Source organism: Seriola lalandi, unplaced genomic scaffold (genome assembly GCF_002814215.2).
Source record: "Seriola lalandi dorsalis isolate HSWRI2012SDOR001 ecotype SW California unplaced genomic scaffold, Sedor1 jcf7180002054690, whole genome shotgun sequence".
NCBI lineage: Eukaryota > Metazoa > Chordata > Actinopteri > Carangiformes > Carangidae > Seriola > Seriola lalandi.
Window position 1 is genome coordinate 1,398,587 of NW_019525243.1, and position 13,451 is coordinate 1,412,037.

The 13,451-nt window shown below is 41.9% G+C and overlaps 4 protein-coding genes across 4 annotated transcripts in view; 1 reads left to right on the plus strand and 3 right to left on the minus strand.

Annotated features, from left to right (window-relative positions):
* Positions 1-4,150, minus strand: part of LOC111667506 (large ribosomal subunit protein uL3-like) — a 5,652-nt gene extending 1,502 nt beyond the window's left edge. Inside the window, exons 1-8 of the mRNA XM_023423231.2 lie at positions 4,055-4,150; positions 3,025-3,217; positions 2,660-2,828; positions 2,370-2,505; positions 1,523-1,709; positions 1,244-1,404; positions 988-1,089; positions 514-609 (exon numbers count right to left, since the gene is read on the minus strand). Coding sequence (XP_023278999.1) covers positions 514-609; positions 988-1,089; positions 1,244-1,404; positions 1,523-1,709; positions 2,370-2,505; positions 2,660-2,828; positions 3,025-3,217; positions 4,055-4,120 — 1,110 coding nt within the window. The 5' untranslated portion in view covers positions 4,121-4,150. The remainder of the gene's footprint in view (positions 1-513; positions 610-987; positions 1,090-1,243; positions 1,405-1,522; positions 1,710-2,369; positions 2,506-2,659; positions 2,829-3,024; positions 3,218-4,054) is intronic.
* A 1,331-nt stretch (positions 4,151-5,481) lies between these two features.
* On the plus strand, positions 5,482-8,075 carry ndufb10 (NADH:ubiquinone oxidoreductase subunit B10). Its single transcript, XM_023423301.2, has 4 exons — positions 5,482-5,718; positions 6,012-6,150; positions 7,361-7,500; positions 7,928-8,075. The coding sequence occupies exons 1-4, from the start codon at positions 5,571-5,573 to the stop codon at positions 8,014-8,016; spliced, it is 516 nt and encodes a 171-aa protein (XP_023279069.1). The 5' UTR covers positions 5,482-5,570; the 3' UTR covers positions 8,017-8,075.
* Positions 8,076-8,452: 377 nt separating this feature from the next.
* On the minus strand, positions 8,453-10,658 carry rps2 (ribosomal protein S2). Its single transcript, XM_023423300.2, has 7 exons — positions 10,604-10,658; positions 10,151-10,291; positions 9,950-10,039; positions 9,469-9,576; positions 9,031-9,364; positions 8,665-8,756; positions 8,453-8,575 (listed from the first exon to the last, which is right to left on the minus strand). Exons 2-7 carry the CDS (start codon positions 10,286-10,288, stop codon positions 8,495-8,497), a joined length of 843 nt encoding a protein of 280 aa, XP_023279068.1. The 5' UTR covers positions 10,289-10,291; positions 10,604-10,658; the 3' UTR covers positions 8,453-8,494.
* Positions 10,659-11,068: 410 nt separating this feature from the next.
* On the minus strand, positions 11,069-13,035 carry rnf151 (ring finger protein 151). Its single transcript, XM_023423305.2, has 4 exons — positions 12,932-13,035; positions 12,165-12,334; positions 11,944-12,040; positions 11,069-11,724 (listed from the first exon to the last, which is right to left on the minus strand). Exons 1-4 carry the CDS (start codon positions 12,932-12,934, stop codon positions 11,254-11,256), a joined length of 741 nt encoding a protein of 246 aa, XP_023279073.1. The 5' UTR covers positions 12,935-13,035; the 3' UTR covers positions 11,069-11,253.
* Between the last annotated feature and the right edge of the window lie 416 nt (positions 13,036-13,451).

Sequence of the window (13,451 nt, forward strand, 5' to 3'; positions counted from 1 at the left end):
GGTTTTCATGTTAGTTACACCTCTAACTATAAATGCTATATATAAAAACTATAAAATCCAAATCTGAAACTGAAACTGAGCGTAGACATTCAGTGCTATTTATTGTTTGAATAATTAATGTAATAAGACACACCTGGGAAACAATACATACCTGTCAGTCACATGTTCCAATACTTTTGCTCACATGAAAAATGAGTGTGTTCAAAATAAAAGGTGCTATCTTCTAAGTTGTGTATCAAATCCAGATGTATATACCTGGAAATAAAAGCTGAAATGTTGATCTCTTGTCTCATATTCATCTTTTGGTGTCAAACCCAAATGTTTTCAGTCTACAGCAAAAATAAAGGAATTGGCCTCACTGTTCCAACACTTTTGGAGGGGAGTGTATACTGTACATGTCCTGCAACTCTGTACAAGGAGCTTCACTTTTTGCTTTGTGAGTAAATCAACTTACAGTTTCAGAAATACACAACAACAGATGTCTAAAAATAGACTTGCAAAATCACACTGTACCTTTCTGAGAGTGAGGACACGTTTCTTTGTCCCGACCACGCAGCCTTTGACCATGACAAAGTCATTATTCACCTCACCATAGTGAGGGAAGCCTCCCTACAGGGACAATAACCAGAAAAAAGACAATGGAGAATAAAGAGGAGAGCGAAGGGTAAGTGAGGCCTGTTCAGGGAGAAATGCATCACGTTCTATGCAACCCATAGTGGTGCCGGAACCACACTTCTCATTCATCACCTAATGGTTACAGAAAGCACCATGCAATTACAAGTCTTATGACTGTTATGATACTCCCTTATGCATTATAAAGACCGAATACCACTAGTAACATGCAAACGTTACAATGAGTTGTGTGAATTGTCAGTGATTCATTATCAATATGGGCTTCATAGAAAGTGTTATTTGAATTCTCATATGCTGGAAAATACGATTATGTATTTGTTTCACTATGGTTTTGTCACAGAGAGATGGGAGTACCATGGGGGTAACGGTCTTCTGGCTGGTGTCATAGTTCGTGGAGGCATTGTTCCGGATCACCTTTCCATCCTGAATGTGGACACCCCTACCGATACGGTAGATCTGTGGACACAAGTGAGGACATAAAGGGTCTCAAGCATGGACACATTAAATCATGGTAAACCTACGAAATATACTAATAATAATGTTGTTTATGATTATTCATTAATATTCAATAAGCCTTGTGGGTGAAAAAGATTCTTAACCATCAGCTAACCTTCTTGTTGATCTCAGTACGGTGGTTATATCCCTTCTGACCGGCACGAGCGATAGTGAAGCCCACACGGGCGGGATGCCAGGCTCCGATACAGGCCACCTTCCTCAGACCCTTGTGAGTCTTTCTGGGGAGCTTCTTTGTGTGCCAGCGACTTGTCACACCTATCAGCCCAAAAGAGTAAAACAGCCTGAAGTGCATGGTTGATATGATGATTATAAATCTGAGTACATTTGTTTTTCCAATTCTTTGGACTAGCACAACCAGCAGTATTTTTCCCACCTTTGAAGCCATGACCCCTGGTGACGCCAATGACATCAATCATCTCATCCTGGTAGAAGACAGCAGATACAGGCACAGCCTGCTCCAGACGCTCCTTTGCCCAGTCCACCTTGTCTGAGATGCTACCGCCATTTAGCTGCACCTCGATTATTTGGGCTTTTTTCTGCTTTATGGGCAGTAGTCGCATCTTGAAATGAGGAAGAAATGCCTTTGAAGCCTGTAGAAGCTTAGGAAAGCTATAGTTTTCTCTGAGATTCCAGAAAATATCTTGCTTCGAACTTACTATATTTACAAGTACTCTCTTTTTATAATTAGACTTATTATTCAGCATGAGATCATGTTTGAATTTCAGTAATAACATAAAGCACTTCCCACAGCTTTAAAAGTACATTTTGATCTAATCTCCACTGCACAGAGAAAGACTGGTCTTAGCAACACTGTGAAGAGCTAAGATCCTGGCTGATCTTCATTTTGTTTGCTGCCAACATTAAGGGTTTCACCTGGCAAAGCCTGGGTGAGCAGCCAGGTTCTGCCTTTAAATTTATTTTTAAACTGCTATTTGAGACGGCACCCCCCAGTGCTCCCCACAGTCAGAGTTATTTGGATCTCGGCAGCCAAGAGGTTTGGGATGTGGCAGCTTTTCTTTCCGTTGCATGTGGTCTAAGCCTGACACCTCTGCCCTTTTGCAGGGAACGTTTCAAAAGAAGGAGGCGTGGAAACAGATGTGATAAGAGACCGCACTTGTTGTACTTTCAAAGGCTGGATTGTGCTTTGTGAAGGTGGTTATTTCATGCAGTTATTTACTTGGAACAGAGTGTTGCACCAGTGTGAAGAAATGCTGGCCTACCTGGGAGTGAACAATAACCCTGATGACTGAACAGTATTTCTTCATCATAGCAAAATCTTTGTCCAGCTGTTTCTTTCCTGTCTCATCCTGCCACTTCTTGTTGTACTTGGTGAAGGCCTTCTTCTTGCTCTTGTACCTGTAACACAACACAGAAAGACACACTGAAATTTAGATTGTAAACACAAGTCCACTTTAAAACCCCAAGCAGTAATTGAGTGGAATCAACTGAACTTCATTTCAAATTCATTCAACTTGAAAATTAATAGGAAACTCTATATAATTACACACACCAGTTTTTGTAGAATCTGCGCTTGCACTCATCACTCAGATGCTCGGCAAAGATGGTTTTAAGGGAACGTAAGCCGCGGACAGTATGAATGTAACCCACGACTCCCACCACGATGACGGGAGGAGTTTCAATGATGGTAACTGCCTCCACATCCTCTCGCTTTGATTGCTCTGTGGGAGGAACATGGCAAATATCCATCTGCTGAGATCTTGTCAGCATTTAGTAAAACTCAATCAAGCATAGACGTTTTAACAGGAGATAAGTATACATGTCAATAAACAATATACGGCAGAGAAACCCAGCAAACAGCAAGAATCACTTAAGCCTCCCAAGCATCCATGATGCATAAACTCCAACCGTACATACTGAGACCAGTGCGGTGCATCTCCCTGAGGGTGTGGGTCATGCCAGCCTTGTATCCCAGGAAGGCGGTGAGGTGGACGGGTTGGCTCGGGTCGTCTTTGGGCCACGTACGCACCTTGCCCCTGTGTTTCTTGCTACGCTTGTGGGGTAGAAACCCCAAGTGCCCGTGGCGGGGTGCATGGAATTTGCGATGAGACTAGAAAGGACATAAGCCGCACAAAGTCCTCTACTTATTCATATTAAACTCACACAAGCACAGATGTATTGCAGTGATTTATACAATAATGCCACAAGAGCTTTCTCTCATTATGTTTTGGCACAGGGCAACACACATGGATGTCAAGAATACACTGCAGGTGTACATCATGGACAGATGGAGAAATATGTAACAGGTTGCATGGTGTCCAGATGTGTACATTTTAATGGCACCAATAGTGGCAGACACTGTGTTTGGTCAGCAACCCTTCACAGTCTGTTACACTGAAGATGTGCATGTGGAATACATGCAGAGAAAAATGAATAGCCCCCCATACTATAGTCAGTACATAATATATTGTCTACAGTCATGTTTTTCTAACCACAGTGTTTGATCTGTTTTCCTAATTTTCTTCACATATTCAGATTCCTAAAGTGTAACAGGACATCAACAGAATATCATGCAGTCAGGTCCCATAATCTTCAGATCTGTCACCCTTCTGTCCAGGCCATGTGTTTTGTACTTTCTGTGTTGATTTCTATGTCACATTGAATGTGATTCAGCAATCTGCCACAGCCCAAAAAATAAAGAAAACTCAGAGCACGGTATGTTGAATAAAAAAGCAGTCACCATTTCACTATTTCACGTGGTCTCCTCAGAGGCAGCCATTACAAGATATCTTTTCAAAACACTTCATCTATGCTTAGAAATCCAGATGACCAAACAAACTCATAAATCACCCAAACATGCTCACATCTAAAAGATAAAAACAGGTGAAACTGAACAATGATGCATCCTTTATAGCAGAAAAGAACCAAAACCACAATGAGTACTGACCATGTCCACGCACTCTCCAGTCGAGGGATAGAAAGAAAGAGGAACCAGTGCTGATGTAAGGGTCATACATAAGATGATACACAGTGTAAGAGCTCTAATTTGGTGTTTGGCCCGGTTGAGGAGACGTATTTGCTTTCAAACAAGAGAATCTCTGCCAAGTTCTGACAGGTGAAAATAGGAAGGAGGGAAGAGAGGTTAAAGCCTGAGGTCTGAGGTGGTGGGGAGGCCCAGTGGACAGGAACCATATAACCAAGAAAGGAGAGAGAAAGGAAGAAGAACGTTTTAATTTTCATGTGGCCAAAATCTACCTGCTCTGCTTTAGGACTGACACACTGATAGAGTGTGATTTGACCATGTGATTTTATCAGCCATGTCTTGTTGTGATTGTTTATTAATTAGCTACATAAATAGTCTTGAAGGAAACAGTATGTCACAGCATCATATACAATATTAGCCTACATATTAAAACCACATTAGGCTACAGGTTTTCTTGCATTGGTGTGTCTGTGGCCGTATGGGGTTCTGTATCTTTCTCTGGAGAACTTCATGAGTTAAACAAAACAGATGTGCCTGCTGTTTTATTTGTCATCTCACAGTTGAGACACATCTCTGTCAGTGCTGCGCCATCAAATTTGAGATTTTCATGTTCCTGGCGGCATTCTGCACCTCATACATAGGCAAATCTGAACACAAAAACTATTTTTGACATTTTAAATGCTCTTTGATTACTAATATCAAAACATTTTAAGTGTCAGACACTCTCACTGGCTTTTAGACTCTGTACTAGTAGCATGGACAAATTCTGAGACAACGGTCCCTGTACACAGATGTGCAAAAGGTTCCACACCTACAGAGGAGCAACACCATCAGACAGGAAGAGAAGTAAAACGTTATTTGTTGTTGGTTCATTTTGTGTCTCTGCATTTCTTGAGAAAAACATTTGGCTTCTCTTTGTGATCATTTTATATCTCTATTTGTTTTGTGCATCTGTAGTTGTTTTGTCTCTGTAGTTGGTTTTTGTCTCTTGCTGTGTCTCTGTATTTGTCTGTGTAATCATTTTGTTTTTTTGTAATTGTTTTGTGTCTCTCTATAGTAGTTTTGTGTCTCTTTGTAGTTGCCTGATTGACTTTTTGTCAAGAAATGCTAACAGACTCTTCAAACAGAGCCTGGTCCAGGTTCTCTGCGGTTGAAGGTTGGCAGCTCTGCACCGCCACCTGTTGCCTTTAAACGGTACAACAGCTCTACCTGTAACCTTTACCCTTCAACCTCCATTTAAAAAAAAAAAAATACTGCTATTGAGCTCGTACTAAGCTCCTCCTTACGCATAATATATGTACCCAGTATTGATTTTAGAATAATATAAAATAAAGAATAACTAGATTAAAAATTAAGTTTTACATTTGCTGACCTCTATTTCGCCATTTCTGTTGTGTCTACTGCGCATGCGCCACCTCGAAAGGAGAGCTGTCGAGGTCGAATTGTAGGATTTCTTCAGTCTTGGGCAAAATAAAGAAAAATGCCTTCAGATTTTGATAAAGGAGCATACCCGGAGCCCCCTCGGCAGACTCCGGCTGTGGACAAACAGACAGCGCTGCCAAACCCGGCCCTTATTCTGTCTAAACTCTTCTATTATTCCGTGGACCTGCCTGTCACCACATTTAGAGGTAACTAAAGCTAACGGAGCTAACCTTGCTAAAGGGACAACAACACAGCTATCGGGCCCCCGGGATGCTTTATATACAAAACGTTATGGGGTTTAGACATTAAACGATGATATCACAGCTGTTGCCTTGGATGATAATACATCAACTCATTTACAAGGCTCTGCTTTGTAGAGATAACGCTATGGAGAGATTTAACGTTAGCTATGTATGCTCTGTTAGCGAAGTGATGTACTAGATATCCATGCCGAATAGCCTTCCCCTAAGCTCAGCACTGTGTTTCTTCCCTCATTCAGATGTTGTGGACAGCATTCGGGCTAAAAACAAGGCCGTGTACTACCACCAGAAGTTCCGCCGTGTCCCGGACCTGACTGAGTGCCAGCAGGGAGATTACGTCTGCTACTATGAGGCAGAGATGCAGTGGAGGAGAGACTAGTGAGTAACGAATCAAACACACATTCAGACAATTTTGTGCCCAGGATGCTTAGATGCGACAATTACCAGAATAAATATACATGGCTTACATACAACACACAAACATAGTAGAGTAACACACACACACACACACACACACACACACACACACACTGGATAGATTACCAACTGTGCAAAGTTGCAAATGCCTTTGGTTCCCGAGTTCCTTCTAAAACTCCAGTTTCACTTTGTGGCAGGTTGTTTGCTATAATTTGATTAACTGATATAATATAAATTGATAAATAAGGGCCAAAGGCAGCTACTGTATCTTTACCTAATTTTGAGGCCCTGTCTTATAGTCCGCGGCCCTGTTTTGAAATCTAGTTGTAATATTTCCACAGAGCTCACAAAGATAAATTTACACAATGCACAATACAAACAATGCAACTTAATACCTGTTTCATGGTCAAGCTCGTCAGTGACAATATGGCATAGAGTTATCAATTTTTTTCAGTGCTTCTAAGTATTATATTACAAGAATTTCTTCCGATTTAATTAATTTAATTAACTTGCCTGGGATAAACAGCAGAAACTGGTAAATGGATTAACCAATAAAATATGTAAATTTTTGTTAAAATCATTAACTTGTCCATCCTGAGCTGATGAGCTTCCGAGCTACTGCAGGCACAGGAGTGACAGTGTTTGCTACAGGTCTGTTGGTGCTAACTGAACTCCACAAAACAAGGTTGAACAACCTCCTGAAGCACAATCCTCTGTCACAACAGTCCCACTTTTAGTTTGGAGCTGTTGAACATCCCCTGATAGCCTGCAAACAAAACATACAAAAACATATTATAACTGTCTGTTGCAGGCATGAATAAATATTTATGACTTTTGGTAATTCAATTTTAACACTTTTTAAACATATTTTAGGGCCTTTTATTGTGGAAACTAAACTCTATACTTTAAAATTTTTAAGACCTGCAAATAACCCTGTTGGTAAGGATAGCACTGGAGTGTGGCGATGGGCACTTAAAGGCAATAGCAGGACACATGCCGAGTGCTAGTGTAGGTGGAGCTGGGGGTCAGTAGGTGGCCCATAGCTCAAGTTTGTCCATATTTTAGTGTTTCTAATTTTGCGACATGACAATACCCCTGTGATACAGAGCAAGCGAGGAATTATTTTCCCAGTTTGGTATGGATCAACTTGACTGTTGTCTTCACTCCTCAGTAAAGTGGACCAGGAGATCGTGAAGGTGATCCAGGAGCGCATGAGGGCCTGTCAGCAGAGAGAAGGAGCCAGCTACCACCAGAACTGTGCCAAAGAAATACAGCAGTTCAACGAGGTGACCAAGAACTTCCAGTCACGCTGTAAGTACTGTGCTGTTTGTAGCTTCAACATGTGTGGTGCAATAACAAGATGGAAATGTGTAAGCATCATGTTTTTAGTGTTTTTCAAGTAGCTTTCATTCAAGAATCCCCACGACATGTCATACCATGCCTGAATACAGCAAATACCAGTTACTTTATTACAAACAATTAAGAGCATTTTATTTTCAAGCAAGAAAAACAAACTTAATATTCCATTGGCTCCTGCTTCTGAAATGAGAATTGCCATTGTCAGTTTTAATATGAATTGATATACATGTGAAGGCAGCAGTTTGGGTTCTGAGAAATCACAAGCATTTTTATGAACAAAAATACACTTTTTGCATGGACATTGACATGTCTTATTTGTAATTTAGATTTTCAATGGCTACCACTAAATGTTTTATATCTATGACCTGCCTCTTTTCAGACGGCGACCTGGGAGTGTACGCCAACGGGAGGAAATGTCTAATGAAGCAAAAAGAACGAATGATGGCAGCTCAGGCGGAGAGTGCTTAAGAACAGTTCTACAATCTGTCCTGTGTAATATTGTAAAATAAAATTTATGTCACAAATCATGTATTTGTCTTTCTGCTCTGTCCTCAGAAAAAGATATCAAAAAAGTCAGACTTTCGAGTGTTGCACACACACGATCAAGTTTTCCTTCAAACACCAACCGATTCACTCAATTTGAGTTGCTGGACAAACTTTTACAGAAGGGATTAGGCTATTGTAAATTACACTAAATAAATGAGCAGTTAGTTATGGCAATACAGATTCATGGATTAGTCAGTTTCAAAATAATGTCAGCAAATGAATTTCACCATTAATATTTTGACTCGGTTACATGGATCATCCAAACTGCCTGATCCATGTAAGGTGCTTCTCATCTCTGATCCACACCTGTTCTTTCATGAGCTCACCACATGCAAAATAAGACAATGCACAATACATGTTGTTTCAGAACGTTTATTCAACGATTCTCTGTACAAAAAGTTTAGGAGGTAGCTGCCTGGACAGCCTGTCCCCTCTGCACAGACACCCTGGTGTGAGTCTTGGCCAGATGGTCAGTGAACTCCTGCAGTAAGAACAAGGTACAAAAGCCTGTTAATACATAAACCTTACATATTAGAAATCATGACAAAAAGCCTAAGATGTGTACTGTACCTGGTAAGGAGACTTTGTGAAGACGGTCTCCTTCCAGAGATCAGGGGTCAGGTAGCTGTAAGTCTTGGAGATGGCGTCAAAGGTGGCCTTGGCTGAGGAGTGAACAAAAACCATCAGTTGATGCTTAAGATGGAGGCTCCAGCACACAATAGTGCTGCAATATTATTTGGAAAAAAAAAATGTTGAGCACTGAAAGGGGAACAGAGGAGACCACTAGGACAGTCTTTCTGCCGTGCATTACAATACTCGTTTCTTTCTCTCCTGATAACGACAACTACACCACTGCAGAGGTGAAGCTGAGCAGAGCAAGGAGAAAACTAGATACACAGCGCAGATGAAGAGACAACCAATTTAGAAGCTGCTTACCGAAGTTGCCGAGGGTGGCGGTGCAGCCCCTGGCAGAGGTGTAGCAGTCATCAATACCAGCCATCATGAGCAGCTTCTTGGGGACAGGGGCGGACACGATGCCAGTACCGCGGGGGGCTGGGATGAGACGCACCAGGACAGAGCCACAGCGACCAGTCACCTTGCAGGGCACGGTGTGGGGCTTACCGATCTTGTTACCCCAATAACCTCTCCTGACGGGGACAATGGACAGCTTGGCCAGGATGATGGCGCCACGGATGGCTGTGGCCACCTCTTTGGAGCACTTCACCCCCAGACCCACATGGCCGTTGTAGTCACCAATGGCAACAAAGGCCTGTAAACAAAGCCAAAGGCCAACAGTGTTAGAGTTTGACATTAGCATTACAAGAAGATGACACTAAGTAACAAATGGAGACATACAGAATTCATTAAACTCACCTTGAACCTTGTGCGCTGACCAGCCCTGGTCTGCTTCTGGACAGGCATGATCTTCAGCACCTCGTCTTTCAGACCGGAACCCAGGAAGAAGTCGATGATCTCAGACTCCTGCATGAAAAAAGGTAGGAGAGTTGAGAATTACGTAAGGGTCCCCTGCAGCTCATAAGGAGAATATCTACCCATCTATAGTTGCATGATATTCCATCATGGCAGAACGTATAGTTCTCTAATATAAGACTTTCAGTTATATTAGTGCAGCAACCAAAGCTCAGCAGTAGAATAGTGTTAGAGAAAATGATGCTGTGCTCTGACTAAATCTAATGATACATTAGGAATAAAATAGTGCTACCAACACATACAATAGTTGGAAAGGAATTGAGAAGGGACTATCCTGGGGAGTTTTGCACTTTGACAGACCTCCCTTGCTAGTGTCATCTTCATCTAATACTTTGCAGTCTAATGGACAACACATACTGCTTACCTTGATGGGCAGAGAGTAAAGGTAGATCTCCTCCAGGGACTTGATCTTCATGTCCTTAACCAGGCGGCCCAGCTTGGTGACTGGCACCCACTAACAGAGTAAAGAGCAGGTACTCCGTTAAACATTACTCGTAGCATCCGTTTCACATATACACCATTACGTATCAAACAACAAAATTAAGGTTTAGGGTCTGAAACTTACTTCCTTGTCCTCGGACTTGCCACCACGAGCACCGCGGCCCCTGCCACGGCCTCTGCCGCGTCCACGGCCCCGGCCGCCGCGGCCACCAGCGCCAAAACCTCCGCGAAAACCTCCTCTACCACCGGCGTCGTCCGCCATTTGCTGCAGAACAAAACATTTTTAAATTAATTTATTTCTGAGCGGCAAACCCACGACAGCATTTGTCAGTATACATTTCTTTTAACATAATATCCAAGCCCACGAGCACCACCCGCCGCCATATTGCAAGCTGTGACCGTCCCTTCAAATGTATAAATATCTCGAGTTTCGCTGTATTGTTATAACAACTATGTTACGTGTTTGACAGAATGTGTTCTCCGGTAATTTTATAGATAAATTCAATGTGTTTGGCTGAATGATGCTGTAGATAAAGACGGATTTGACCCAGGACGGAAGGCTGTACATCCAACTTACGTGATCGATATAACAGGAAGAAGACCCATGAGAAGTTCCATTGGGTTTTATGTAGAGGTGTTATCGCGATATTTCGTCCAAGAGAAAAGGAACCAACAACTGCCCCCTGTTGGCAGCTTTTCCAAACATGACCTGTACTAGGTACTTGTTTATTTATTAGTTGATTGACAAAATTCATTGGCAGCAAGTTTTATAATTTTTTTAAAGGAAAAATACAAAAAAATTCACTTGTTCCATCTTCTCAAATGTGACTACGTTGGTAGTTTTGGCAGCTTACTCAACATGTTTGTGTTTTTAACTTTTGAGGCCAAAACAAGAAATTTGAAGTTAACATGGGCTTCTTAACCTAATGATTTATTTTTTGTTGCACAGGTGCATTATCATGTCAATCATCATAGTTCATCACTTGTCAACAAAGAATCAGTCACCACTTCTCCCTTAAATGAAGATATGGAGCAGGTATGATGATGGTGTAATGTTAAAGGCTTTATTTACAAAATAGATGAAATTACAGCACAAAACTGTAACAAATCCACCCATTTCTATCCTACCTACATATTAAAAACACACACCTTCAAAGAGATGAGCACATGCGGAAATTATACACAGCAGTAACCAACCAGCAGCAGCAGCAGTAACTGACTCGTCCCTCAACAGTTGCTGTTGTTGCTACTTGGAGTCCCACTGGAGCTGCTGCTGCTCTCTCCGAGGTCCTCCTCTTCTACCTCATGTAGATCATCCATCACCTCCAGGCTCTCACAGATTAGCCCTATCTGCCTCTTCATGTGGGCCATGGTGCTCTGCATCCTCCTCATCTTCCTCTGCAGGGCAGTGGCGATGGCCCTGTGGTTTCTTTGTCTGGCTTCATATTCTTGCCTCAGCTGCTTATAGCAGTTGTGTTCAGCCTGGTTGCGGTGGGAGAGTATCGTCCCACAGCCCATGTGGCAGGGCTGACGCCAGTGTTCGCAGTGGCGTGCATGGGTGTCCAGGTCTCTGCGCAGTAGCTGCGCCCGGCAGCCCTGGTACGGACAGGGGATGAGCTCGTACAGACAGCTCATACTGTGGCAGTACTGCTCAGAGAGGGGGAAGGTCTCTGCACAACCACGGATCTCATTCTTACACTGTAAAAGCCAGAAACAGAGCTTCAAGACTACATAGTGCAGGGCCACTTTTTGGGCTTCTTTGTTATTATTTGGTTTGATCCTCCTTTTTCTCCCAAATGTAGCCACTCAATTAAAAAATGGGAGTTGTCATAATGACAGGACATAACTTTCATCCCTGGTGACTGTCATTTATGCACAAATGGATACAAGTTCATCACTCTATTTTCATTTTCCCACCTTGATCTTCATGCGTCCAATAGATTTGCTCAGCTTGAACATGACAAAGATCAAGCTCGGGTTAACAGGCTTTCTACAGCAGGGACAGGTCTCCTGTCTATAGAGGACAAACGACAGTTACTCCTGTTCTTCTGAATGGACCAAACATCAATAAAAATCCAATACACCACAATTTTACAATGTTCTTGTCCAGTGGTATTGATCCATGTTGTGTTCAGTACCTCTTGAGCCACTGTAGGATGCATTTCTTGCAGAAGATGTGGTGGCATGCAGCTCTCACTGGACACCTGAGGACCCCCTGGCAGATGGTGCAGATCAGATCGTAGTCTGGGGTGTCCACAAACAGCTCCACATCGTAGCCCCCGCTCTGTGATGACACCTCTGGATCCGCCTGGATGTGGCCAATATAAACACTATTTCATTTTGGGTTATCATTGTGTATTATAATGTTTTCAGGATAGATATTATTTGTCAAACAGTTGAGGAGATGGACAGACTGTAAAAGTATGAAAGTATCAACAGTTTTTTCTACATCTGTAAAAACATGGCTGTACAGCTGCCTACAACTCGTCCACAGTGTTTTCTACATAAAGACAGGAGGTAACAAAACAGAATTTTTCTGGAAAGTCATATGACTGATCACATGATTACAAAAAGCAGGTGCAATCGGTCGGCCAAAACTCTGCGTGAAAGTCACAAAATGCTTATAAAATGCTTATAAACACATCATTGCCACCATCTTGTGGATTTTCTCATTTTAATTTCAATTCCATTTATTTAAATATTTAATTAAAAAAAATACTAATACATACAATAAATTTCAACAAGAAAGGACAGTCAGTTCACCAAAGATATAAGGAAGGTAGCTATTCCAATATAAAGGATGTAAGAGTAAATTTATTTAAACATACTTAAAAATAACCGCGATCATCCGTCAGTAAAATAAAACCTAGATTAAATAAATGAAGAGGAGCTGTTGTCTACTCACCATATTAATCTCCTGTCCTCAACGTGTTTCCATTCCCGGCGCTGGTTCACTCCATATCGATCCTCTGACATGTCACACACAGAACACTCACACCCTCGTTATCAATGTAACACACACATGAACATTCCTGACAAAACATGAAGGAGGGACCGTGTTTTTCTCTCTCTCTCTCTCTCTCTCTTTCTCTGTGTGTGTGTTTGTGCGGACAAATGAAAACAGTAAGTGATAAAAAACGAAGGCAGATAATGGGCGCTCATTATGGAGCGTCCTTTCCCAGCTGTTCTAGCATCAGAGCTCAGCCTCCGCATGTCAAACAGAGACCTTTAAACATGAATGGTTCCAGCTGAGTCTATTGTTTAAAAGTTATTATGAAATGTTTATTATAATTACGAATTATAAGACGCGTGGCATTCACTCAGTTTACACATGGAATGTTAAATCCCCACAAATCATAAGTTTATATGTTTTATTTTATGGGTTTGTGTATAGGCTATTTGCATGTTCACAATAGAAGCGGGGT

What these genes read in the sequence shown, in the direction of transcription:
- ndufb10 (XM_023423301.2), top strand. Translation starts at nt 5,571, where the DNA reads ATGCCTTCAGATTTTGATAAAGGAGCATACCCGGAGCCCCCTCGGCAG. An exon ending in GCCTGTCACCACATTTAGAG is followed by an intron (nt 5,719 to 6,011) that starts GTAACTAAAGCT and finishes TCCCTCATTCAG; the next exon opens with ATGTTGTGGACAGCATTCGG. An exon ending in ATGCAGTGGAGGAGAGACTA is followed by an intron (nt 6,151 to 7,360) that starts GTGAGTAACGAA and finishes TTCACTCCTCAG; the next exon opens with TAAAGTGGACCAGGAGATCG.
- rps2 (XM_023423300.2), bottom strand. Translation starts at nt 10,288, where the DNA reads ATGGCGGACGACGCCGGTGGTAGAGGAGGTTTTCGCGGAGGTTTTGGC. An exon ending in TTTACTCTCTGCCCATCAAG is followed by an intron (nt 9,577 to 9,949) that starts GTAAGCAGTATG and finishes TTTTTCATGCAG; the next exon opens with GAGTCTGAGATCATCGACTT. An exon ending in CGCCACCCTCGGCAACTTCG is followed by an intron (nt 8,757 to 9,030) that starts GTAAGCAGCTTC and finishes TTCACTCCTCAG; the next exon opens with CCAAGGCCACCTTTGACGCC.
- rnf151 (XM_023423305.2), bottom strand. An exon ending in ATCCTACAGTGGCTCAAGAG is followed by an intron (nt 12,041 to 12,164) that starts GTACTGAACACA and finishes TGTCCTCTATAG; the next exon opens with ACAGGAGACCTGTCCCTGCT. An exon ending in TTGGACGCATGAAGATCAAG is followed by an intron (nt 11,725 to 11,943) that starts GTGGGAAAATGA and finishes TGGCTTTTACAG; the next exon opens with TGTAAGAATGAGATCCGTGG.